This window comes from Neovison vison, chromosome 1, assembly GCF_020171115.1.
Source record: "Neovison vison isolate M4711 chromosome 1, ASM_NN_V1, whole genome shotgun sequence".
NCBI lineage: Eukaryota > Metazoa > Chordata > Mammalia > Carnivora > Mustelidae > Neogale > Neogale vison.
This window is the reverse complement of record NC_058091.1, coordinates 41146029-41172912: the sequence shown is the minus strand read 5'-3', so window position 1 is coordinate 41172912 and position 26884 is coordinate 41146029. Positions and strand designations below refer to the sequence as shown.

Below are 26884 nucleotides of genomic sequence, written 5' to 3'. Positions count from 1 at the left end.
ATCTTTCCATGTTTATTGGTCATTTGTGCATCTTCTTTATACAAATATTCAAACCCTTTGCTGTTTTTAAGTCAGGTTAGCTTTTTCATTATTGTTATGAGTTCTCTAGATATTCTAGATACAAGCCTCTTATAAGATATTTTATCTGCAAATATTTTCTCCCACCTGGGATTGTCTTTTCACTTTATTAATGATGTTCTTTGAAACACGAAGGGTTTGTTTTGATGAAATACTTGTGTTTTTGGTTTTGTATCTAAGAAACCACTGCCTCACTCATGGTCACAAAGATTTACTATGCTTTCTTCTAACAATTTTACGGGTTTTGCTCTTAACATTAAGGTCTTGGGTCCATTTTGAGTTGAGTTTTGTATATGGTGCGAGGCAGTGGATATATAACTAACATTTGCTTACTTCTCTCAGAACAGAGGATTGGCCCCAGTGGCTCAAGCTCAACACTGTGGAAAGGCCCCAGGAGGCATCTGCTGTCAGATTAGGCCAGAGAGCTCAGTGGGAGTCTGGCTACACACAGCCTTATAACCTGCATTAAGGATGGGAGCCTGTCTTAGGAGACAGAATCAGACCTGCACACTGGAGAAGACTCTGGCAGAGGAGTGAGGAACGGGGCAAGACTGGAGACTTGTTAGAGGTTACTGCACTAATTCAGAGGAGACGAAGGCTCATTAGGGTAATGGCAATGAACACAGAGAGAAGTGGTAAGACATGAGAGAATATTTAAGGAGGTAGAATGGACAGAAGACCGAATAACATAAAGAATACAACCTGTGGTCAGAACACGATATGAATAAAGTCACTGGTTTTATTGAGCAGCTCAAACTAATCTGAAGGCAACTGTTCAAGAGGTGTTCCAAACAGCTTCTGAGCAATGTACAGCCTCCCACAAGGCTTAAACAGCACCCATGTTAATGCACACATTAGTCTTCAAGAGTCAGGTTCACTAAATGCAGTCACTTATCATATACTTACTTGCAAATAATGCAACAGTACAGGCTTTTCAGTACTTCAGCTTAGAATTCTGCTCAAGTAAGTCCAAATGTGTGAGGTTTGCCTGTTTACAGATTGTGGTCTATAAAAATGGGAGGTCTCAAGATACCAGGTTTATTCATAGCCAAAAATAACAAGAAGATTTCTTATTCTCCTGAAATAGGAAATATTATATTGCTATAGTCAAAATGATAAACAATTTTAAAGGCTTTTTAAAAAATTCATTGAGAATTTTGATGAAATTCATTTATTTCAGTAGAATAAAACAATTAAGCAGCATGAAAATGTAAAGTGCTACATATAAGCCCCACAATACATAAAATTTGAAAGCTTTCATTGGCTAAAACAGTTACAGGTGAAAGAGACATTATGTTTTTTTCGAGCATGCTATTTTAACTACCTTGATATGTACTCATATGTTTTGTTGGTCAAAGAAAAAGCCATGAATTAACTTAAATCTGAGGACTAGGGGAAGGAGTCCTAAGCCTTTACTAACCAGATCACACACCTGGTTTTGTCCTTACACTCTAATTAAAGGGATAAACCGGGGCTTTAAAAATAAGTTTTCTGAAGTCTCGTCAGGTAGCATTCGAGTAAGAACACCCCCAAAGATTGACTTTGCTCATCGGCTCTACGATGGGGATCCGACTGACAACTTAAGGATTTTTAGGTAGCATCTGTGAGCCGAAAGGGAAAGAACAAAGAATATGCCACCTTCAGAGATGTACTATCAGGCGCTTAAAAAATGCCAACACAAACAAGAAGGTGGCCTGTCAGCTGACAAGGTAGGGAAGAGAAGCAAATCAGATCGAGAAGGACCTGCACAGTGCAAAATCTTCTTGGCTTAATCAATCTTAAAGTACTGGTACACCCCATGGAAACATGTAACAAGATCACACAGATCCAGAGGCCGGCTCAGGTTTGACTGGGAGGAAGTGGAGGGAAGATTGTTCCTAGCACACGATTAATCTCAGCATAGGCTGAGAGCAGGGAGACTTGCTTCTTCTCTGGTGGTAACATCATCTGGTCTTCCCAGGTGGGTCAGTGACCTCTTGCTAGGAGACCACTGAACCAGTATCTGTAATATTTTGTGTTCCAAACAAAGACTTCAGAACGTGCTTTCTCATGGCAATAAAGTTATAAAATGGTCACCTATAATCTTCCTGACAGAAGAGGTCCTCATAAAGTCCTTGAGCTTTTTAAGACTTTACCAACTTTGGCTATAGATATAACAGAAACAATCTGTAAACACTTTTAAAATGCTAATTTATTCAAGTTTAAGACAATTCTGTATTATATAATAGTATACAGTATGTTCTCACTTTAGATATGGACATAAAGGAAAAATGGCTATAAGGTGAAAATAGAAATTGTGTCTGATAATTAACAGAACAAAAGCCCATTGCAGCAGTAAAAATTAAATTTGCCTTTAATACCATTTTACAAATTGTTTCTATCTTGTCTATAATTTCAGTTAGTTAAAACTACATTAAGGACTTTATGAACACCATCCCCCAAAGTATTCAAGATACATTATGGACTTTTTGGACTTGTCTAGAACCTGAACACCATTTACAACACTGAGTTGTAAACAAAACAAAATAAATAACTCACAAATGCACTTTTAGAATATAACCTATTTGAAAGCAGGGGACTGCCTGTATTTAAAAATTAAGTCTTCATTAACAAATACTCTTAAGAGGGCCCTCAATGCTATACTGAATGTGCTGAAGGCAATGTTTTTCTGTGATTATATGTTCTCACCAGGCATTATGATGATAAAATTATCTGCCAGAATCCGTGGAGCTAGCTTGCACTAACTTATATACTGATTTTGCACTGAAAATTATTTCTTGGGCTCTGATTAGGTGGACAATTCTAAGGAAAGGTTTTTCTAATTTCTATCACTTTTACTTGGGCCCTGAGCTTTTCTATTAAAATGGTACATGAAATATTTCAACATTATACATATTCCTAGAATAATTAAGTTTATAGTGATTACAAAGCTAGGCATATAATGCCTCCAAAAGAGATACAGTTCAAAGCAGAGCAAACATTAAAATCTGAAGATCCTTCCATTTGACTTCTGGAAGGAAACCAAGTGATTTCCTGGCTTGGACCCTTCTTTCCTTAAAAAAAGATCTATGGAGGACCGTTTCCTTTCTTTCTTTGTAAATCTTGTGTGCATTTGGGAGAGAAGGGGATAACAGCATATCAAAGTGGTTACAAAGCATTATTCCCTCCAAATAACATCCAATAACAAAGATCTCATTTCCTCACAAATGTTTGACTGAAATAGTTACTTTCACTGAATGACATTTAGGACACAAAGAAAACAGAATGGGCATCCCGGTATATCTCCTATGAATGACATTCTCACCAAGCTATTTGAAGAGTCCTACTTTCCCTTTCCAACTCTTATCCCTATATCATTCTACATAAGTAGAAACAGAGTACTCAATAAATGGTATTGAGTAACCAGTAATACTCACTGAAACTTAAAACACCTTCTTTAATCCAAAAATTTCAAAAAGAGTCATACAGAAAAGTATCACAAATTTACATAAAAAGAAGCTGAGGCATGAGAAACAACAATAAGTTATTTCTCTGTAAAGCAGGTCATATGGTGAGACAAGGGGCTTTGACTTCCAGTCCCTTAAACTAAGCAGACATAGTCTGAAAGTCTAGCTATATCTATACTGAATTTATAAGGATCGAAAAAGGAATGAAGGGTAAATACAAAATAATCTTTTTGTAAACAATTCTTAGATTATACCCAATGCAGAATGTTTAATGAAGCAGTTGAGTCACAGCTCTTAAGACACAAAACAATATTATAACTCAAAGTCAAATATGTACTCATTGGCCAGATATATTCGTCGGAATATAAGGGCTGCCAATGCCAAAGTCAAGATGACAATCAGAACCGCGGATCCGCCATGATCAGTGTGGTTGTCTCTTGGCTGCTGGCCCTGGATCACATCTGGGGAAGTAGATGACCTTCTTTGACTCTGCTGCTGGGCTCGGCGTTGTCGAGGGCTCATGGAGGTATTCTTAACTACAGGCTGAGCAGGTTGTTGAAGAGATGCTGCTGAGGGGTTCTGGGCTCCATACTAGGAAATTTTAGGAAACTTTGTTTAAAACTGGCAAAGAAAACTTGTATATATACCTGTTATCTATTCAAGAGTACAAAGAATCTCAGAGCACTAGAATATGACTAAAGGCAAAACTACCCAGAATGAGCTGTATGCTGTAACTACTCACTCTCCCAAATAAGCCAACAACACAACTTATTCTGAGAACGCATCAGGCAGAGGAGGACTTTATCAGGAACAAACAAGATGAGGACAGAGTTCAGCCATCTGCTCTAGAGATGGCTCTCTACTCTCCCTTCAGGTGTAACTCCAGCAATATCTGTTAAACACCTGGGCACCTCACTTCTTGCAGGAGAGCCAAGGAAAGAAGGAATCTGATTTCTTTTCAGCTTGAAAGTTTGCCAAACTAAATGGCAGAGTTTCACTCTCAACAGTGAGTGTTACCTCTGATGAACCAGGTCTCTTTCAACATTATCTAACTGCATCAACATGCTGCCCCCCACAATCATACAGCATAGGGAACAATTTCAAACCATACGTTCTCCACAGCAGTACAGTTATAAAAATTAGATGTGGTTTCCAAGCCACGATTATCTTTTCTTTTAACTCCTGTCAAATGAATTAAGCACAAGTCTAGAAGAACCCTTTACTGTCTATTTGAATTGTGTTACTTTATGTATGTAAAGCATACTTTGGCACACTAGTTGGCCCAACAAAGCACAAGATACCAACTGCTTTCTATTCTTACAATGACTGCTTGGTCAAGGATAACCACAATGTGGTACCACGTGATTCAAAATCTCAAATACGGTTTATAGATAAGAAAGCTCTCCAAAATACGAATTCCATTTTATTTATATAGACCCCCTTAACTCTACCTCTAATAACCTGATGGATGGCCTTTAATTCTTTTACTGAGAACACCTTGAGCTGGTTGTATTAGCACCAATACCCTTTCAAATAAAAAATAAGAATGCAAGTTTTCTTCAGAATAACTTTAAAAAGTGACTAAATATAAAACATTTAAACTATTTTCAATTAGAGAAAATTTCACTATCTAGAAGGGGAAAAAATCAATAATGTAATTCAAATAATTTTTTAAAAAGATTTTATTATTTATTTGAGAGAGAGTACAAGCAGGTGGGGAGAGGGAGAAGGAGAAGCAGATTCTCCACTGAACTGGAAGCCTAACACAGGGCCTCAATCCCAGGACCCTGAGATCTGACCTGAGTCGAAGATAGCAGCTTAACCAACTGAGCCACCCAGGCGCCCCTCAAAATTTAAAAAAAGGAAGAGGATGGGCTTTGTCCTGGCAACAGCTATAAACATTAGGGAAAGAAACTGCTGATCTAAGTTACCTACAGAAGAAATTACACTTTAAATCTGATATTCATTTCAACATCAAAAGGTGTGAATAATCTGAGTTTCTTAAAACTGAGTACTTTGGAAGTACTCAAATGTAGTGACCCATAACATAGAGATAAAAAAGGAACTACTGACTTTAAATAAAAGTCAATGCCGATACTGAATTAGAGCTGCGTGAACTTGGGACTTCAAACTCCAAGACTCCCAGGAACAAGGAGCTCTGAAGGGAGCAGATCCACAAAGCAGCAGCATTTTAAGAGGTCTCACACTGTCACAGACATCATACGGGATCTTTTTTTTTTTTTTTTTAAGATTTTATTTATTATTTATTTGACAGACAGAGATCACAAGTAGGCAGAGAGGCAGGCAGAAAGAGAGGGGGAGGCAGGCTCCCTGCTGAGCAGAGAGCCTGATGCGGGGCTTGATCCCAGGACCCTGGGATCATGACCTGAGCCGAAGGCAGAGGTTTTAACCCACTGAGCCACCCAGGCGCCCCTATACGGGATCTTAATAAGCACTCATTGGGAAGAGCCGAATTATATAGCAGCTGATACAGCAACATTCCATTTGAAATCTCCCATTCTTCTAACTGCTTTGCCAAGAAGCCAGAAGTGTCTGATTCAGCAAAAGTGCTAAAGGCTTACAGGGAAGGCTCTTAAGGAAAACATGTAAGTGCTATAAGTCCAGAAACCAGCACAAGAGATTGATTCTATTTTAGATTTTATTTTATATGTGTTATTTTTTCCATTAGTTTGAGGGGAGAATACAATGCCCATATACTTGACTAAAATGGGGAGCCTTAGCATTATTCAGCTGGCTCTATCACTTTGGAGATGCAGGACCTTAAGCAAATTATTCAGCCTAAGACTCAGCTCCTTCATCTGTATGGTAAGGATATACCCAATTCTGTAGTGTAAAGATTAAAAGGAGTAATGATATAAGGAGCTTAGGGCACGCAACTGTTGATTAAATGCTAGTCATTATTAATACTGTTACTGTTAATATGCCCCTTTGGAGACACTACATTTAGGTTTTGTTATTGTTTTTTTAAGATTTATTTATTTCAGAGAGAGAGTGCATGCAGATGCAGGGTGGAGGGGCAGAGGGAGAGAATCTCAAGCAGATTCTGGCTGAGCTCTGAGCCCTGCTGGGGCCCCATTCTTACAACCCTGAGGTCAGGACCTGAGCAGAAACCCAGAGTCCACCGCTTAACCCACTGTGCCACCCAGGCACCCCACAGATTAAGATTTTTAAAAAGTCATTACTTAAGAGAGTTCTGTAGACCCCTTTTGGTATGATTAATACATTTTAGGGGCACTGGGTGGCTCAGGCGGTTGAGGGGCTGACTCTTGGTTGCAGTTTAGGTCATAATCTTAGGGTCAACCAAGGGGCTCCGACCTTGGGGAGGAGTCTGCTTCAGATTCTTTGCCTTTCCCTCTCTCTATCCCTCCCCAACCCCTCCCCTCATGCAGACCCACTCCCTCTAAAATAAAAACTTTCAAAAAAAAATTTAGAACAATCCATTAAAACATTGACTTTAGATGATATTTTAGTACATGCACTTAATGGAAATACTTTATAGACATACTGCTTTAATTAGATTCCCATATTTCAGGATCCTTCTGGCTCTATTACTATTACTGACTAGTGCTGAGACACCATAAAATTCTAAAATTTTTCCTATTTAAAACAATCCCCCAGGAGCACCTGGGTGGCTCAGTCAGTTAAGCTGCTGCCTTCGGCTCAGGTCATGGTCCCAGTGTCCTGGGATCAAGTCCCGCGTCGCGCGCTCTGCTCAGTCAGAAGCCTGCTTCTCCCCCCTGCACCCCTGCCTTCCTCTCTGCCTATTTGTACTCTCTGTGTCTGTCCAATAAATAAATAAAATCTTTTAAAAACAAATCCCCCCAAAAAACCAATCCCATCAAGGGAAAATGGTAACACCCAAAGGTTACAAACCCAGAGGAACCTAGATTGCTTGGAGTTTAAGGACTAATTGGACAAAATTTTGGCAGTTCACATGAAGTTGGCTTTAGCATTTTCAAAATGCTGTGTACAATTGGTGGTAGGACTTCTAAATTTTTGCTGTTGACCTAAACTTGTCCAAATATACCTATCACTGAATGAAGACGTAAGTCATACCAGTTTCTGTTTCCTTAGTTAAGATGAAGCGACCATTTGGGGGAAGGTAGAAGTATATGATGTGTACTTAACTGAATTAATTTAAAAAACCATCAATCACAAATAATTCCCTTGTAATACATAAATTTTTCTATAATGATCTAGAATAACAAGCATCTGTGAAGGAGTTTTGTGTTTGCTTTTTAATACAAAATGGAATGGCTTATTCAGAACTTCAATACCTAGGAAGAGGGAAAAAAATCTGACAGACTGGAATAACATAAAACTACCATCAGTAATTTCCTCATTTCTACACAGCTAAAAAAATCTGCATCAAAAAGCAACAGATGGCCTGATATTATCTGCCGTATTTAGACTTTGGGCAATCTCTCGCCCCCTCAAGGCTAAAAAAACATAGCTTATCTGGGATTTGATGTATAACATTTTAGTGAATTTATATTACACTTGCATGTAAAGCAGCCACCCCTAGCCAAAACCAAGTTTCAATTACATCCATGGTGATCAAATTATATAATTATACTCTGAGATAATCTGTATGTAAATATAACTAAAAGCTTAACGTGCAACTATAGCAATTGATTACTTCTCAGTGTTTTAACCAGAATTGGTATCAATGACCTGTATCTATGAAAAAGAATTCTAAGTTTTATGTACTTTAATATCAAAATGCACACCTGAAACTACTGTAACATTGTACATCAACTATACTGCAATAATAAACACTAAAACAAAAATCAAATCAAACCAAATCAAAATGGAAAATATCACTGTAATAATATTATTGGTTGTGCAATGTAATTTACTTAAACCTCTTAATTTCTTTACCTGTATTTCTAGTATTTTTTTAAAAGTGCCAATCCTAAGATTCATTTATTCAATCAACAAATACGTATTGACCCACCAATTATATACAAGGCACAAGGCCAGGCACTGGGATACAGTGCAGTAAAAAGAGCTCTGAGCCTCAAGAAACTAACATTCTGGGAAGACAGACAATAAATAATTAATAATAAAATAAATTACAAGTAGAATAAGTGTAACTGCAATATACGAAATACAATATAACTTGACACAGATATAAGAGACTGAAGACAGATTTAAACACACCATAAATATCAGGAGACTGTCCTTTTAGACGAGAAAAGATAACCACCCTTCCCTCTGTGAAATGAGATGGTTCCATTTTTAACTAAAAACTAAAAGTAGGAGCACCTGGGGGGCTCAGTGGGTTAAGCCTCTGCCTTTGGCTCAGGTCATGATCTCAGGGTCCTAGGATCAGGCTCTCTGCTCAGCGGGGAGCCTGCTTCCCCGCCCCCCTGCCTGCCTCTTTGCCTACTTGTGATCTCTCTCTCTGTCAAATAAATAAAAACAATCTTTAAAAAAAAAAACAACTAAAAGTAATCTCAATTTTTAATACTTCAAAATTAATTTATAATATCCCTCTGCAATTCATAATTACATGGGGATCATGTAAAAACGATTTAACTCTCAGCATCCGCTTTTTCCTCATACCCCCTCATCTCCAGTCCTCCAAGTACTTCCTCCCGTGCACCTCTCCCCTTCTCTCTCCAACCTACTTCTCTCTGCCCATCTCACTCTCTGAAAAGGAGAGAACCACCACTCAGGACCATTCAGTCCCATATTATACTAACTTATTCCTGAGGAAAAGGCAAATCTGTATTTGCCAGCTTCTATTTCAATTTTCCTGACCCTTTAAAATACTCTCTAAAACTGTAGAGGGGAAAAAAAGATGTAGCTACTCAACCAAACAATGTTACCAAAAAGATATTTCTTTTAATATATGTAAAGAAAATCAATGTTTTTCCCCCATAATCCTACTTATTTAGCAATTATCCAGTCAAATTTTCTTAATCAATCTCTGATGACCTATACCCACCAATATCTGGATAATAGGTCAGGGCAGAACAAGACACATAGTATTCATTTAACCTTTCATTCAACAATTATTTATCAGGCACTTAACTATGTGCAAGGCAGCACTGTCCAACAGAACTTTCTGAGATGATAATGTTTGATACCTATGCTGTCCAATAGGGTAGCCACCAGCCACAGGTGGCTACTGATTACTTGAAATGTGTCACTGTGACTGAGGAACTGAATTTTAAATTTAGTTTAATTCTGAATAATTTAAATATAAATTTAGATAGCTACATGTGGCTAGTGGCTAGTGGCTACAGTACTGGGCAGAGCAGGTCTGAGGCAAATCTTTGGCTCTAGTCCTTTATTAACTGAGAGTTAATGCAGCTTAACAAACCTGCTAAAGAAACAGTGCCTATTTAGAAAGTGGCTAATGGGGTGCCTGGGTGGCTCAGTGGGTTAAAGCCTCTGCCTTCAGTGGGTTAAAGCCTCTGCCTTAGGCTCAGGTCCTGATCCCAGGGTCCTGGGATTGAGCCTCATAGCCGGCTCTCTGCTCAGCAGGGAGCCTGCTTCCTCCTCTCTCCTCCTGCTTCTTGCCTACTTGTGATCTCTGTCTGTCAAATGAATAAATAAAATCTTAAAAAAAAAAAGTGGCTAATGTATGTATATTTTGTTTTATTCAAAGTGTAGTGCTATATTGTAACTAACTTTTCAGAGAAATCACAGAATTCCAGAGAGATGACAGGACCTAAAAATTATTTAGCCCAACCTCATTTAATAAGAAAAAAGACCCCAAAAGTATGAATAATTTGCTTAAGATAATCTGACTCATTAGAGGGAGAGGTGGTCAGGAGAACCAAAATATTCAGGTATTTCATCTAGAGGTCTCCTCCTATTGCAAATAATGGTAATGATACAGACATACATATATGTAAAAGAGAAGAGCCATACCGAGGTACTGGCCGTAGCACCCTGGAATGTTGTAGGTATATCATCCTGTAAATCATTTAGGGAAAAAGAGTGGTTTAAGTCCGGGTCAGCAATAGTCTTTCCAGATGAATTGACTTCTGCCTATAAAAAAGGTACACCCAAGAGCAATGTTAGAACAGGAAACATACTGAATAAGCCACACGTACTAATCCTCTGTTGGACTTATTTTAATTGCTAATTTAATATCAACTATCAATCAGTTAAACCTTAAGCACTCCTGTGTCTGAGACAGTGCTAGGTATTTCAGGAAGAAGCACAGACAAAACCTGTTCTCAAGGAGCTGTTACTTGGTGAAAGACAAAACTAACACCCATGGTTCATAATCCACAATTCCAAATTAAGTTGTTTGTAACTTCCAGGTGAAGTGTGACATGTGAGGTTATTTTTATCCCACATTACTGTAGACATTCCCAGGTTTGCTGAGGGAATGTTAATAGATTTGACTATGAGATACTGCCCCAGATCCCACTGCAGGTACTAAAATATGATGTATGTTTGGTATTTTCTAAAATCCGAAATTCTGATGTACAAAATACCTCTGGCTCTACGATTTTCAGAAAAGCAATTTAAGTACAGAAGGAATCCTCAGAAGGAAGAAAATAACCAACACTTATTAAGCACCTCCTCTTTTAGCAACACAATGAACAGAAGAAAAAATTTCTTTCAAGAACTGGATATGAAAGGACAGATGGGATGTAAGAGAGGTGAAGAGGGAGGAAGCAGCATGCTACCTGATGCGGGTTGACATTTTTTAATAGGGCTAATTAAAACCCAGAAGCAATTCTATGTTTGAGTAAAACATATGTAGAAAAAAAGGACATAAGGGAGATACACCAAAATATTCACAGCAGTTATTTCTTGGGGGTGGGATTATGTATGACTGTTATTTTCTTCTAAATTACTCTATCTTCTAAATAATAGTTAAAATTTATTAAGTATCAGGACCAGTTCTAAATACAATACACTTATGTGAGTATTACATTAAGTGAGTATTATATCCCTTAATCCTTATAAAAATCCTACAAGATAAGTAACATCATTATTTACAGATAAGAAAAAGGCACAGACAGAGTGGCCAAGTAACATGTCTGATGTCCTACTACCAATAAAGAGCAAAGCTAGGATCCGAACCCCAGCACTGTGGACCAGAGTCCAAGCCCTTAACCACTGTGCTGGACCCCTTTGTGAATCTACATTATTAGTTTTGGAATAAGAAAAACTTATTTGTAAAACATTATTGCAACAGAACTATATTGCTTTAATTTCTATCCAGAATTTGGCAGTAAACAAAAGGGTCACATAGTTAGAATTTATTCACGAATTTAGAGTACCTTAAAACTGATTTGTCTAGCTAGTTCCTTGGCTTCTTGGTCAGCTTGGCTTGAATCACTTCCAGATTTTAAAGGCAACAGGACATCCTTCATGGCACAGCCACATCCCTCACAACAGAAATCTTGTGATCTGGTAGGAAATAATTTTTTTGATGGGTATAAATCAAATACCTGAATGTCAATTCAAGATACTCAAATACTGAATGATTCAATTTAAAGTAAAAGAACCCTGAATAATTCCGTATCATATTCATCTACATACATACAGCTATAGTTATGGCACTATTACAGTTCTGAGACAAATACACAAGTTAGGTTGGTGTTTTTAAAAAAAAACAAAAACAAAAAAAAACTCATGTTGGGGCGCCTGGCTGGCTCCGTCAGAAAAGCATGCAACTCTTGATTTCAGGGTCATGAGTTCAAGCCTCATGGTGGGTGTGGAGATTACTTAAATAAATAAAACTTTCAAAAAAACAAAATCAAACAACAAAAACTCATGTCAGTTATATCTCAACTTTTAAAAACCTAAAGTTAAAAAAATAAAATCCAAGGCTTAGCTTCCACTTTGTTTCCAACATACTATCTAAAGAAAACTAAGCTTTAGAGCTATACAACAAAATATATACGATGTCTAACTACACTGTCCTCACGATCACACATAACAAAACTAATGTTAAGCCTGTGGAAAAAAGTCCATTATAAAATCTGAATTATATTTTAGCTGAAACATACATAAAACAGTAAAGAAGCCACCAAAAATAGAATTTACAGATATTTCTAGGGAAAAAATTCATAAACCCTATTCAACTAAATAGCAGTATAACTTATGCTAAGAGAAATAGGTCAGTCAGAGAAAGACAAATACCATATGATTCTACCCATATGTAGAATGTAAGAAACAAAACAAACAAGTGAAGGGCGGGGAAGAGAGAGAAGCAAACCACAAAACACACTCTTAACTATAGAGAACAAACTGAGGGTTACCAGAGGGGAGGCAAGGTGTGTGTGGTGGAGGGAGAGCCGGTGGAGGGGCAGGGAGTACAGTTAAACAGGTGATGGGGATCAAGGAGGGCACTTGCGATGAGCCCTGGGTGTTGGACACAAGTGATAAATCACTAAATTCTACACCTGAAACTAATATTGCACTGTATGTTAAGTAGCTGGAATTTAAATAAAAACTTGGAAAAACACAAAAATAAAAAAATAAATAACAGTATAACTTGAAAGACAGACAACTCATATAAAATCCAAAGACTCTGAAATGTATCACTCATGATATTAAGTAGACTCGAGATAAATCTGCTAATTAGACTACTTCCCAAGATTAATTTGTTTTTCTATGTTGTCATTTTCCCCTTTGTATTCCAGAGATAGCCAAAAGTGCCCTAAAGTCCACAAGAGTGCTAAGGATTTATATGACTGGAAGTAAGTATGTATAATATACAGAAGTATATATGGTTACATTGCTGAACTTTTTATAAAACTGTTTAATTGGATTCCCATTTCAACATAATAGAAGTGTTTGGTCTTTAGGAACATGCTGTTTAAATTTATTAAACAACTTCACAACTTCATGTGAACAAAATATATGTAAAAGTATTGTTAACTTAGTACTTGTTGCTGAATATCTGTGTTTCACCAGAAGCAGCACAGCTGTCCATATGCTTTTAAGAGTCAGCTGTATCCAAATTATTTGCATTAAAGTGTGTCCACTCTTAGCTGAGAAGCCAGATGAAACTTAAAGGGGAAGGTTAATTTTTAATATATTAGTTTATCCACAAGGACAATATGCTACCATGGACTAATGCAAAACCATGTTTTTTAAAAAGCCTCTACCATAGACTGAGAACCTAGAATATATACACTGGGAAGTCTAGAACAAAAAAACAAAAGTTCTTTTTTTCCTTATGCATGAAATGAACTGGATAAAAGTATCAAGACAGAAAGCCAACCCAGAAAATCAAATAGAAACAAATGCTATATATTCAAGTACATATAATTTGTGAATAACAGCTGCTGTAAGGTATATCCCCAGAACCTGGAAATAAGGTTTAAAAAGAAAAGCTGTTGATGAAATCCAAGAGTCTATCAAATCTTTCAGACACTAAAATCTGGTTGATTTAACAAATATCTATATAGGACATATTCTGGGCAGTGGAAGGGTAAGGTATACTATAATTTAATTAACATAATACATCTGAGAAGTGGTAGACAGCAGCAGAGTCCAAAGCAGGAAAATGATCAAGATCAAGAATTACAGAAGTAAGTGACTTTAAATACTCTTCCTCCTCACCTCACTGCAATTTTGGAATCTTTAACATTTGTTGAGGGTTGGGTCTAGTATTCTAGGATTGGAAAGTACCTTGATAGGATTTCTTATAAGGTCTCTTCGCTATGCACACCGATTAAAAAATAAACTGTTAGAAGTTGTTCTTAAAAAAAAGAAAAATTTAAAAAAAAGAGAGAGAGAGACAGAAAGAATTCGTTTTGGGGCGCCTGGGTGGCTCAGTGGGTTAAAGCCTCTGCCTTCCGCTCAGGTCATGATCCCGGGGTCCTAGGGTCGAGCCCCACATCGGGCTCTCTGCTCAGCGGGAATCCTGCTTCGTCCTCTCTCTCTCTGCCTGCCTCTCTACCTACTTGTGATCTCTCTCTCTCTGTCAAATAAAGAAAGAAAGAAAGAATGAATGAATGAATTAGTTTTTGCACTACTCAAAGGAGAGGCTACTCAATCTGATGACTAATCTGGGTTATATGGATAGAACGCATCTGAAAAAAATGAGAAGGAAAGACCACTAGGAAGCCATAATTTAATAAAGAAAATCTCCTTTACTTTATTCAGGATTATTTATTGAGCATTTGCTTTGAGCCTAATACTGTAGATGCTAAGATAAACGTGGACTCCCTCCCTACCCTCAAGAAGTTTTTAATCTTACGGAAAGCTACACATAAACAATTATGTTGAGTTTTTTGGTTTTTTTTCCCATCTGTAATTCTGCCCACATAGAGACAAATGATCAGAACTGTTTTCTAGGAAAAGATATCTCCCACTACAGGCTAATATTACTAACTACTTTCTAAAACTAGACAGCATGAAATCAATTCTTTAGACTCTGGTTCATTTCTCCGTAGTAAACTACTACAAATGAAATCCTAAAGCAGCAAAACTGAAACCCTGAAACCAGGGTAACTCACAAAGTAAGAAACTGAGCCTATCCCCTATCAGCCATTACCCAGAATAATATTTAAGTCTTAACCAAGAATGAAATGCAAAACTTACTTTTTGGCAAGTGCTCTTCTTTCCTCTGGTGTATAATCTAGAGAACCTATGGCTCCCTCTCCTTTTGTTGGCATAAACCCAATGATGGCTAGTAATGCTGTTCTTACTGGAATAAAAAGGAAACATCAATCTAAGTTGTTTTGTGAAAGGAACTGGGCTTACTCTGGAAAGAGAAAAAAGACACACAGGCTTTCACTGAAGAGGTACAGGTAGGGTGGTTGTACTAAAATGATGGCAAAAATAAGACAAAAGAATTTTTATTCTTTATTCAGTAACAGCAAATTATCCAAAACAGCTTTTAGTCTCAAGAGGGTGTTATACTTTATACTTATGAATTGATTAGAGTTGTAGAAGATTTATATTCACTTTAAATTAATACTTACTACTCCATGAAGGCTGCCAAGTTTCAGGATGATGTCCTGAGATGCTCAAACAGATTTTCTTGCCTACTTCAAATCGTCCATTAGCCTTAGGAATAAACAAGACATTTTAAAAACTATGTATGTATTTAATGTTTTATACTTTGTAAGCATAAATATATTTATATTATAAATAAATAATTTTTTTAAAAACTTGAAAAGAATATAATCTTCAATGGGATACAGATTTTTGTCCTTTTATAGACACTCTACAAATACCTGTAAAACAATAAAAGCTGTTTTTAGAAGTTGTAGCACCTTTCTGAAATCTAAGTAATTGATGTATCATGATGTCCTAATGTCCTCCTCTGAGTATAGTACTGCGTTGGGCTCTGTGAGGGGTCTAAAAGAGAAGACAGGCAGAGGCTAAGAAAACCTAAGGACCTGGTGTCACCTAACTAGGCAGTGGTGCAGGCGGCTCTGAGACAGCAGTGATTTTCATAAGGATGATGCAATTTCATAAGACAGGAATACAAAACAGCTTAAAGAGGTAGGAGAGATACAGAAAGACTTTTGCGTTTTGTTTGCTTTGCTTTTTTCATGGTTAGAGGATAATTAGACCGACCTGCAAATTAAAGGAAAGGAGGGAAGGAGAGCTTAATAAAAGAGGAATTTACTCCGAACGAACAACACTCCAGGAAAAATTAGAGAAAATTGGACCAACAGTTTTCCTTCCCAAGGAGCTGAAATATGTGGAGACAGAAAGTCCAAGATATAAATGGTAATAAACTAACATTTATTGAGGACCTTGTGACAGTTCTTATTTTCAAAGCTGTACGTAAAAATGAGAAAACTGAAGAAAAGAGTATAAGAAAGATGAGAAGTTGAAGGTGATGATGTGATTAAGAGATATAATAATATTAACTATGATTAAGAGATATAATAACATTAACTACCCTTTCCTGAGTACTTACCAAGTGCCAGACACTGCCTAGCACTTTCTATCCCCTAATTCATTGAATCCTATCAACCACACTATGATAACTGTACATTCATTAGCATCAATAATTCCTCAGAATTATTTTTTGGGGGAAAAGAACTGTACTATCAAGTTCTGGTCCCCAAAGACAAAATTATAACAATGTTCTGCTTTACTTCTTAATGAAAATGAGTCTGCTAACCATGCTTTGCAGTCACCATGAAGAAGTAAATCACAAGCATTCCAAAAAGCCAAGAATTCTTACCGTTAAAAGAATAATGCTTGGTGGTTTCATGGGATATTCTGGGGGAAGTACTATTCGTCCATGATAAACTCCTCCATCAAAATCAGAATCTGGGGGTCCTCTAACTGTGAAGTGCCATTCAAAAAGGTTATCCTGAATAAAAACAATAACCAGCATGGAATCATTAACATTAAAACATTTGATCATCTTTATTAATGAGTACCGGAAATATTCCTGGGTGAGAAAAATTAAATGTTTCACATTATTATTAGAATAGTTTCTAATGCACAAAATATCTCAAGTATAAAAGTTATAAATAAAAGCTATTTAATCCAGCATTCATGTCCCACGAGAGCTAAACCTTTTTTTAACCAATGCATTTAAAAACAGCTGAGCAATGTTATATATTCATAAATTAGATTACAGATTTAATTAAACTAAATGAATCCTTTAATAATCAAATAATTGCTATAAATGTGATTATTTTAACAAACTTTAAAAAATTATCCCTCATAGATGCTTAAGAGCATATTTATTTATAAATAGTCAGTAATGTTAATAAATATGCTATCATCATCTTAGGGTCCCTGAGTACTTTATAGTTTACAGTGTGCAAAATATTTGCACATACTTTATTATATTTTATTTTCACTATTATCATGGAAGCCAGACTGAGCACATTTAAATACCCTCCTTCTACAAATGAGAAGACTGAAAGGAGATAGAGCTGTTTGTGCAAGAAGCCCAGACGAGCTGCAGGGATCCCTTCAAACCATAAAGGGGTCTTCCAAACCATAAAGAGTTTGGGTTTCTTTTCATTACCCTCTCCCTCCCCCATACTCAAAACCTAAAACCAATTTAGCATCTGAGATCATTTTATAGAGACTGGAAGTTTGCTCCTACCATGTCGGATTCTGAATGGCTAATGAAATAAATACTAAGAAAATGCAGGGAGTAAAACATACCAGTAAACCACACCAAACACATCTGTAATGATTCAAAGCAATGAAAAAAAATCTTAAGGAATTCATTTAAAATATTAAAGTATTAAAATCCATATGTAAAAGATGGAAACTAACCTCTAATGGCTGTGCATGGTAATGATCTGTTGGATCTTTCAATTCTGCCGCTTCTTTCATTAAACGCTTAACAGCTAAAATAAATTCACAAGATAGAGACATTTAAAATATACTTTTCTAAGAGATTAGCACAGATTAACAAACCTAATGAAAAAGTTCCTATTTCAGTAAAAAAATGTGTAGAGGACTAGCTCAATTGAGTATGGTTCAAGTTTAATTATGAGGTAACAGTATTCCCAGAAAAGGGAAGGACATGGTAGCTAGGCATTAGAAGAATTATATGTTAAGTTAAATATTTAGGGCAGTATTATTTTTATTTAATAAATACTTACATATGCTTCATATGTGCTAGCACTCAAACATTAACTCATATAATCCTCAAAACAATGCTATGAGATAGATACCATTTTTATTCCCATCTTCCAGACAAAGAAACTGAAAACATGGAGAGATTATATAACTTGTTCAAGGTCACACAACTAGTTAAATGACAGCTGGGATTCTAACACAGGTAATCTAACTCTTATCTTGTTAAAATGCCTATATTAACAAAAATGTGCCTTCTGGAATTCATGCTCATGAACAACAGACACTGCCCCCACCACCACATCCTCCACATCTTGGGAATTTCCACCCACTTTCGTGCATTAATATAAATGGGTGTCCCCAGGGGTCACTGAATCTCCCTAGTTCTAACTCATTTTTTTTTTTTTTGGTAGGTCCCATGCCCAGTGTGGGGCTTGAGCTCACAACCCTGAGATCAAGAGTCTCAAGCTTTACTGACTGACCCAACCAGGTGCCCCTTGAATTCCTTTCTGAAATGACTGTTCAGCTTAATTATAACTGCCAATCCATAGACCCCATAATTTTCTATGTCCACTTACATCTATATTCACTTCCCTCTTCAACCACACATATGGCTCTTGGGAGTTTTTTCATAATCCCCTAATAAAATGCAGTTCTAGCTGACCTAACCCAAGGATGTTCTTATTTGGTATCTATACCCCAACAGCTGAGCATTACTGAAGGAGAGGTGGGGAGCAGAAGTCACAGAGGCAGGCACATTGATGCCATTATAGAGTTATTATCAACAACCTCCTGTGGGACACATGCTACCTAATGTCTTGAATTTCTCTGGTAAGCCCACCAGCCCACTCCAACTAGCACCCCAAGACCATTTCACACCTGTTTACTTATCTTATTCCTCTTCTACCTCTTGGAGTTAATGGCACAGCAGCCTTCTACTTCCACAATAAATGACTGTTGACAGCCTATCACAACCTATAATCCCATCTGTATCTGTGCCCTCTTTCCTTCCTGGCTATCAAAGGTCAATCCTTTGATCCCAGTCCCTCTCACCAAGTTTTAGGTGCTAAAAAAAGGTCAGGATACTGGTGTAGGAGAGCAAAGCCCGGGGAAAACTGGGTAGCCCAAGCTCCCCAAAACTCTGCTTGAAAACCAACTGATGTAGTTCAATATGTGCTTTAAGAAAAGAATGTACCAGGTAGGCACGTAACCTGAGAGCAGACAAAAGAGAAAAGGGGTCACGTACAGATCTGAAAGAAAAACAGTAGGAATTATGCATAGGTATGAAAAGGCAGAGGAAACAATAAAAGTAAAATACATGGAAGTACACACTGGAATGTTATGGGGAAAGAGGTTAACTGAGAACACCTGCCACACACATACAACCAAACAGTTCAGTATGTATCAGGACTTCTGCATAAAATTTCAGTTTTTTTTGAAAGATTTTATTTCTTTGACAGAGAGAGAGAGCACAAGCAGGGGGAGTGGCAGGCAGAGGACAAAGGAAAAGCAGGGTCCCCACAGAGTAGGGAGAGCCCTACTTGATCTCAGGACCACGGGATCATGACCCTAGCTGAAGGCAGTTGCTTAACCAACTGAACCACCCAGGCGCTCCCAAAATTTCATAATCAAGAGTTCCTAAGTGGGGGTAAAAGTTAAGTCACTATCCTATTCCATAATTACTAATTCTTTTCCATCTCCTGCACTGAACTAGGTCCCTATAAGCACAGACTTTTTTCTCTTGATTAAAGTATTTGAACATCAAATATTTATTGAGTATATACTAGATGTTACATTACGACCAAAATAAAATAGAGTTTTGGTTACCAAGGAGCTTGTAGTCATGGGACAGGTGGGGGAAACCAAAGAAATGAACAAAAGCCTTGTATCTAGAACATGATGGGGTGTGTGTGTGTGTGTGTGTCTCAATATGTACCCGTATGTTTCTTTTTAATTTATTTATTCATTTGAGAGAGAGAGCAGAAGAACATGAGCAGGGGGGAGGGCCCAAGGGAGGAGGAGAAGCAGACTCGCACCAAGCGGGGAGCCCAACGCAGGGCTCAATCCCAGGAACCCAGGATCATGACCTGAGCCGAAGACGGATACTTAACTAACTGAGCCTCCCAGACACCCCTACCTATATGTTTCTTATCAAGCAATTGTCATGCTCCTCAGCTTGCAATGCTGTTCCCAGTCCCACTCCCTGTCTCACTTAGATGGGCTTTAAGGAACTTCCTCAGGAAGGTGTCCCTGACACCTTCCCTTGTGCATGCTGAGGAATGACTAGAGATTCCCACCTGGACAGATAAAAATTTCTAAGGCATCCTGGAGGCGAGTGGAGACCAGAAATACTCTCCAAGTTATTCTAATGGTCAGTCAGGTTTGGAAGCCACTACCCTAGAAACCAGATTGAGTCCCCTAAAGTTCTTCTCACTTGTAATTACTTAACACCAGTCTTTCCTGCTAAACAATTTACTCACTGCAGGCTCCTCGGGGCTTAGCACACAGTAAGCACTCAAATATTAGCTTACCTGAATTTTCCTATTATCCCTCCAAAAATCTCTTTCCAAACATCTGATTAAAGGCAATGGTTTTCAATCTTATTTGACAATAAGATAAAATCCTTCGTTAGAAAAAAAGTTTAATGAGAACCTCTATATGTTCCATGGGACCCTTCGATAGACTAGGCTGAAGGGAGTAAACAGCTTGAAGGCCCTTCCATGCTGGCTTCTTCAACCAGAACAGCTTCCTTAGAACAAAGATGGAAAACCCCCGATGTAAAGCCACACAAAAATATCATTCTTTCAAATCAGTATTATTAGATATAAATAAAATCATGGAAGCTGTTATGAAGGTAATTTGCTGCTGTCAGCAATCAAAGATGCCATAGAGATTTTTTTTCCCTTCATTCCTCATCAGCTGGCTGAATGATTAAGCTGAAGAACAGATTTTATGTCATTCCATCCTCTTATCACATTTTCTCTGCCTCTTTCCCACTCAGCTCAATTCAATAGGAGAGAAGAAAATAAACACCCAACAGTACCTAGATATTACGAGAGATGTAAGAAAGGGTCAGAATTGATTTAAGAATGTATTTAAGGGGGGGAAAAAAAGAATGTATTTAAAGGAACATACCATGTGAGAGCTAAAGCCATGTAGCCAAACAGAGGTAATATTAGTCTAGTGTTCTCATGATCTTTTTTTTCCTGAACTTACATATATTATAAACGCTTTAGTGCAAAAGAATATGGATTCTGAATTAGGCTGCATTAAACTTCTGGCTCTGACATTTTGAAGCTCTAAATCCTTAAAATAAATCACTTAATTTTATTCTTCTTCAATGTTTGTACCTTTCGAATGGGAGTCAACAATTTCTTCATATAATTCTCCTTTCCTTCCTCCCCTCCCTCCCCCCGTCACAAGTTATTAAGGTCAGAAATAGATTGGGATATAAGGTTCTTCCTTGGTTCAAAACCAGGCCATAAACATATGTGGTTGGCTTCATGGCATGGCTCTCTGGTTCCCAAGCAAAAATATTACTTCCATGGAATAGCCAAGTTTCGAAATACTGCCTGGCAACTGGGGCTAGTGCATAGTCTGTCACTCCTGATACTCCCCATCCCTAGATATCACAATGTCAGGAAGCTTTTTCTGATCAGCTCCTCTCTTACCGCTTTGCTCGGTTATTCAAGGAATTTTTCTACCATGGTGAGATAAGATGTGCAAGGGCAGGGAAAGAGGTGGGGAGCACCTGCATGCCTGCTCTTGTTCTTTCTTATGGAGGCCCTATGATCTCTCTAGATCCAGGCTCTAGGCTTCAACGGGCCCAGACATTAGCAATCTTCCCATGCGCAGGCTCTACCTCACTAGGCTTACGTTGGGCTTTGGAGACAAAGCTCTAGCTAAAGAGATATTTTACAGGTCACTGTTTCTCATGTGTCTACTTTCTCTTGGAAAACAAGTATCTTAATATAATCAACCTCCAAAACATACCTAAAATGCAGGAGGCAGGTATACTGAGGATATAAACGCAGTGTCTGCTCCCCAAGTGCCTCTTCCTGCTCCCATAGTGAAGGCACTTAAGTAAATGTTTAAGGACTAGTGTTTCTGCCCAGAAAGACCCTACAAAGGTACCCATTCAACAAACATCTAAAGAATGTCTCAGTGATGGAGACAGAAGAATAACCAAGACCCGCTTCTTGCCTTCAAAAAACTCATAGTGAGAAAGACATGAAAACAATTACAATACAAACACTGACTAAGGGGGCGCCTGGGTGGCTTAGTGGGTTAAAGCCTCTGCCTTCGGCTCAGGTCATGATCCCAGGGTCCTGGGATCAAGCCCCACATCAGGCTCTCTGCTCAGCAGGGAGCCAGCTTCCTCCTCTCTCTCTTCCTGCTTCTCTGCCTACTTGTGATCTCGGTCTGTCAAATAAATAAATAAAATCTTTTAAAATTTAAAAAAAAAAAAAAAAAAAAAACACTGACTAAGTGTGTACAAATACAGGGTCTACCTAATAGTCTGCCCAGGGTAGCTGAACAAGGCCGAACCTTAAAGAAACATGAAGAATGGGAATTTCCAATGGATTAAAAGGAAGCCTTTGCAAGCAGAGGTTCCAACAGGAATCAAGGCATACAGGTGAGAAGAGTGGCTCCATATGGACAGTCACTTGCAGCAAGATGGATACATGGCAAAAATACAAAGGAGATGGGGGGGGAGCAAAGGAGCACAGTTGTGGGAAACTAGGTTGGTGAGAAAGGCAAACAAAGATCCAATCATGAGCAGCCCTGTAGGCCAAGCTAAACACTTTACTCTGAACTTTACCTACAGCTATTAGAAAGCTACTGAAAATCTTTCAATTTGGGGAGTGATCAAATCAGTCTTGCTTTATTTTATTTTATTTTACTGGATCTGGAGACAACAGTGGCCGAATAAATAAATACTTGTCTGCGTGGACGGGTGCCTGTGTGTGTGCATGTGTGTGCACGTATGTGTGTGTGTGTTCGTTCCAGGCTAGGGGGTGGAATAAAGACACAGACCAAGAGAGCAAAAATGGTTCCCACAAGTGCCTAGTTGCTGTCAATCCCTGGAATAAGGGATGAGATGCAAGTTTGGGGTATGAGAGTAAATTGATGAGTTTGGGTTTTTTATTACCTCATAGAGGTTTTTTTCAGTCTGTGCGAAATCTGGGTGAAGATGTTAAATCACCAGTAATTCACATTAAGGGCATGGACAGGTCATGCCCAAGTTTCTGGTGGAGATAGTGGATGCCTTTGCACCAATCTCATACGCACCAATCACCTGCTAAACACAACCACAGGCCTGTCTGAAGAAAGCTCCCACAGAACGTTCTTTATACCTAGATCTTCCTACTTTGTACTAAGAGACCCGACTACCTTGGCCAGAGCAGACTCAAAAAGGGATCGGGGAGCTTGATGCATAGCAACTATTGACAGGCTAAGTCAGAGGCTTAGGAGGTGGCTCCATACAGAGATCTGCCCATAACCACAAGTCTATTCCAGAAAAATCACAAAGAAATAAGTTTTCCTAGTTACAAAGTGAACAAATTACTATCCACATGCTAGAGCACTGGCCCTGAACCAGTTATGTGTATTCTCTTAATTGTACGATCCATACCTCTAAGACAACTGCACATTACAGAGAAAAGGTTCTGTACCTTCCATTGTGCAGTGCTTTTAAACAGTTTTTTTTCACACAGGCATTACTCTAAAAATATCACAGGACTGAGAATAAAACAAAGGAAGGAAGCTTCACCATGCCTCCTAGCATTTCTAGTAAGTGCCATATATCATCTAACTCAACTTCACCATGAACTCCAAATGATCCACACAGTAACAACAACAAAAGATCTTAAAAAATTATTTAGTGTAGAACAGCAATACCACCTTTGAGGAAATGATACCAAAAACAGGAAGCAATTTATAACACAGAGGCATGTCGACCAAAGCTCAGCCAGATGACAGATCATATACTTTGGAAGTGTACAAAATTCTGGAGAATTTTGAAAGCTTTTCATAACTGTAGGTATGAGAACCTATCAAACCTGAGCAATGTGCTCTAACAACAATGTCTTGGGACCCACCAGTTGGCCATTCTAAACTGCACTATTACTTATATTTCCATTATTCTCTGGACATTCCACTAAGGTCCTCAGCTGTCCTAGGGAACTTGGTACCATGTGACCAAGGAGTTACCATACATTTTTAGCCACGTAGTTTTATTTAAATCTATGACAATCTAAACAGTTTAAGCATTCTACCATCTAACCTTAAAACTAAGGGTTTTTTTCCCTTTCTCTTTTAAATTCCTTTCTTCCCCAGGTGTTCAGAAGAGATGGGAGGGGTGTGGGTTGGAGGGGGGTCCTTAACCCACTTAAATTGAATTGTATAAATGCATTTCTTGGAAAGCCCACAGCCTTCACCAGATTTTTTAAAGGAGTCTATGGACCCCCCCCCAAATGTTATGACCCATTCTACACACTTGGTCACCTAAGAACACATCTCAGCCCGACCGCACTCAAGCTCACAATGCTCTGTTCAATCAATACCCTCGGACTTTTCTGGAGTTTCTACATATAAAGTATTTTCTTAATAAAAAATTCACAATGTCAGCTCTTTTCATAAGGATGCTAATCTTGCTGATTCCTACTGAAAGGATGCTTTCTTGGAAGGAAAAAATAAGCAGCAGCAATATTTGGTCAAACCATCATGAATATTCTAGGATTATCATTTAGAGCTGAACTGTGGAGTTTCTCCCTCCTGACAAATTTATCAAGGTACAGACAGAATAGAATAAATACCACTTATAGACCCTAGTGATTCATTTCCAGCCTGCCTTAATATGAGAGAGCTGCTGACTTTTCTTGCATCTTTACACGGCACCGGAAAAGAACTTGAAGCTAGGACTGTTCGGGCTATTCTGTAAATGAAGCAGGGGCATGATATACAGGAATTCTCTATGACTGAACACAGACATGTATCATGTCAGCCGTCACGGCAAAAATCATGGTTTCCTCTAAAGTGCACGGCCCCTCTAACTAGTTTTCTTAGTTCTAGGTTAGTTGGTTTAGTACAGAATCTTTCCTCTAGGTCTGTAATTCCATTCGCCCCAAATGTTGCAAATGGGATATTTAAACAACCAAATCCTCACATGCAAGTGAGTCAAGCAGCTAATAAAAGTCCCGCGGCAGCGACGAAGGGATAACGACGGTCTGGGCTTAGGTACCGCAAGGGACGGTTAACTATTACCCACCGACATCACCTTTACACCTGTTCCCAGGGATGAGTTCAGGACCCAGCACTACGCGCCCAACAGGAGGAGAAGGGAAAGTCCGGGTGCTGCGAGGAACTGGCGGGTACCCACGACTGGCGGCGGGTGCCCGCCCGGCCGTCCTGCGGCCTGCACCATCCCGGCAGGCGGCGGTCTCGCGTAGAACGCGAAACCCCGAAGCGGAGCCGCGAGTGGCGGCGACGCGAGGGAACCGCAGCGCCGGGCCCGGGAGCCCAGGGTCAGTCCGCCCTCCCCGGCCCACCCGGCGCCGCCGCCCGCCGCCTCCGGCCCCGCTCACCCGGACTCTTGAGGTTGTAGCGGGTCTCCATGGCGGTTCGCTGTCCCGGCTACGGCTTCCCGGCCCGGCGCCTCCACCTTTCCGCGCCGCTGCTTGCCCGGGTGTCAGCGCGGCTCGGGCCGATTGGGCCAGGCCGACGGAGCCTCCGCAGACACCGCCCAGCCCCGGCCCCGACTGCGGGCGGGAGGTGTGTGGGGGTGTGAGCGTGCGGGCGGGGCGCGGGCTTCGCGATGGCACCGCCTCCTCCGCGGCTCCCCCCGCCTCCCTGAGGGCCCGGCAGGCGCCGGCGCCGGCGGGGGCGTCGCTGAACCGGGCGCCGGGGCTGGAGGTCAGCCTCCTCGTCTGGTCACGGCCCAACCCCGCCGCGGTCGCCGGGTGTGCGTCACCCGCCCTCGCCCGGGTTTTGTGAAGTTGCCCTGACGTGGCGGTGGCTTCGTGGCAGTCGGTCAGCCCCGGCGCCGGCCACTGCGCGATCGCCGCTAGGCCCGCTAAGGTCGCTCCGGGGTCTGCAAAAGCGGGCGGCGTCCCCGTCTTCCTCTCGGCTTGGGCCCGCGGAGGCCGACCCTTCGCCGGGCCCCTCCGGGGTTCCCCGGTGCTCGCGGGTATAAGCGAGGAACTGCGCGGCCGGAAGCGGCCCGGCCCTACCCGCTGCCGGCGGGCTCCGGGACCCTCGGGGCTGAGAGTCCAGAGGGGCCCGGGGCCTGGCTGCTCGCGCGCTGCTCCGCGGGGTCGTGGGCCGCTTTGTTTGGGAGCCAGGAGCTGATGGGGGTAAAGAAGAGCAATCCAGTGATCAGGAAATTGAGTAGGATTTTTCTAACTTCTTTTTCAGTAATGTGATTGGGTGAAAGACACTTCTAAGCATTGTGGGAGTTGAAAAAAAGAACTATAACTAGTCAAATAAAACTGAGGGAAATACATTTTGGGGGAAAGCATGCAACCTTAAAGGACGCAGTACATGCTTCGTTATAGAAAAAATGGGATTCGGAGGAAGAAGCCTATGGGTTCTTGAAGGCTTAAGAGGGGTGAGAACTGAGGAAAAGAGGGAGATGGGGAGGATGAAAAGGGAAGGAAGGAACTCTTGGTGAGGTGAAGCAGGGTTGATCTAGTTGGGCCAGTTAGATTTCAAAACATAAAGAATTGTACCAGCAAGCTTTTTGTAAAGAATGAAATTGAGATGGAAGGGAAGAAATGGAGGATATCTAACATAAAATTGGATGGGACCTTTCAAGCCATTCCATGATGGTTTTTTTGTTT

General features: G+C 39.6%; 1 protein-coding gene across 1 annotated transcript; it reads right to left on the bottom strand.

Moving 5' to 3' along the window:
• Positions 1–797: 797 nt before the first annotated feature.
• On the bottom strand, positions 798–25821 carry UBE2J1 (ubiquitin conjugating enzyme E2 J1). Its single transcript, XM_044245774.1, has 8 exons — positions 25631–25821; positions 17739–17812; positions 16681–16812; positions 15461–15545; positions 15078–15183; positions 11801–11930; positions 10431–10550; positions 798–4115 (listed from the first exon to the last, which is right to left on the bottom strand). The coding sequence occupies exons 1-8, from the start codon at positions 25659–25661 to the stop codon at positions 3837–3839; spliced, it is 957 nt and encodes a 318-aa protein (XP_044101709.1). The 5' UTR covers positions 25662–25821; the 3' UTR covers positions 798–3836.
• Between the last annotated feature and the right edge of the window lie 1063 nt (positions 25822–26884).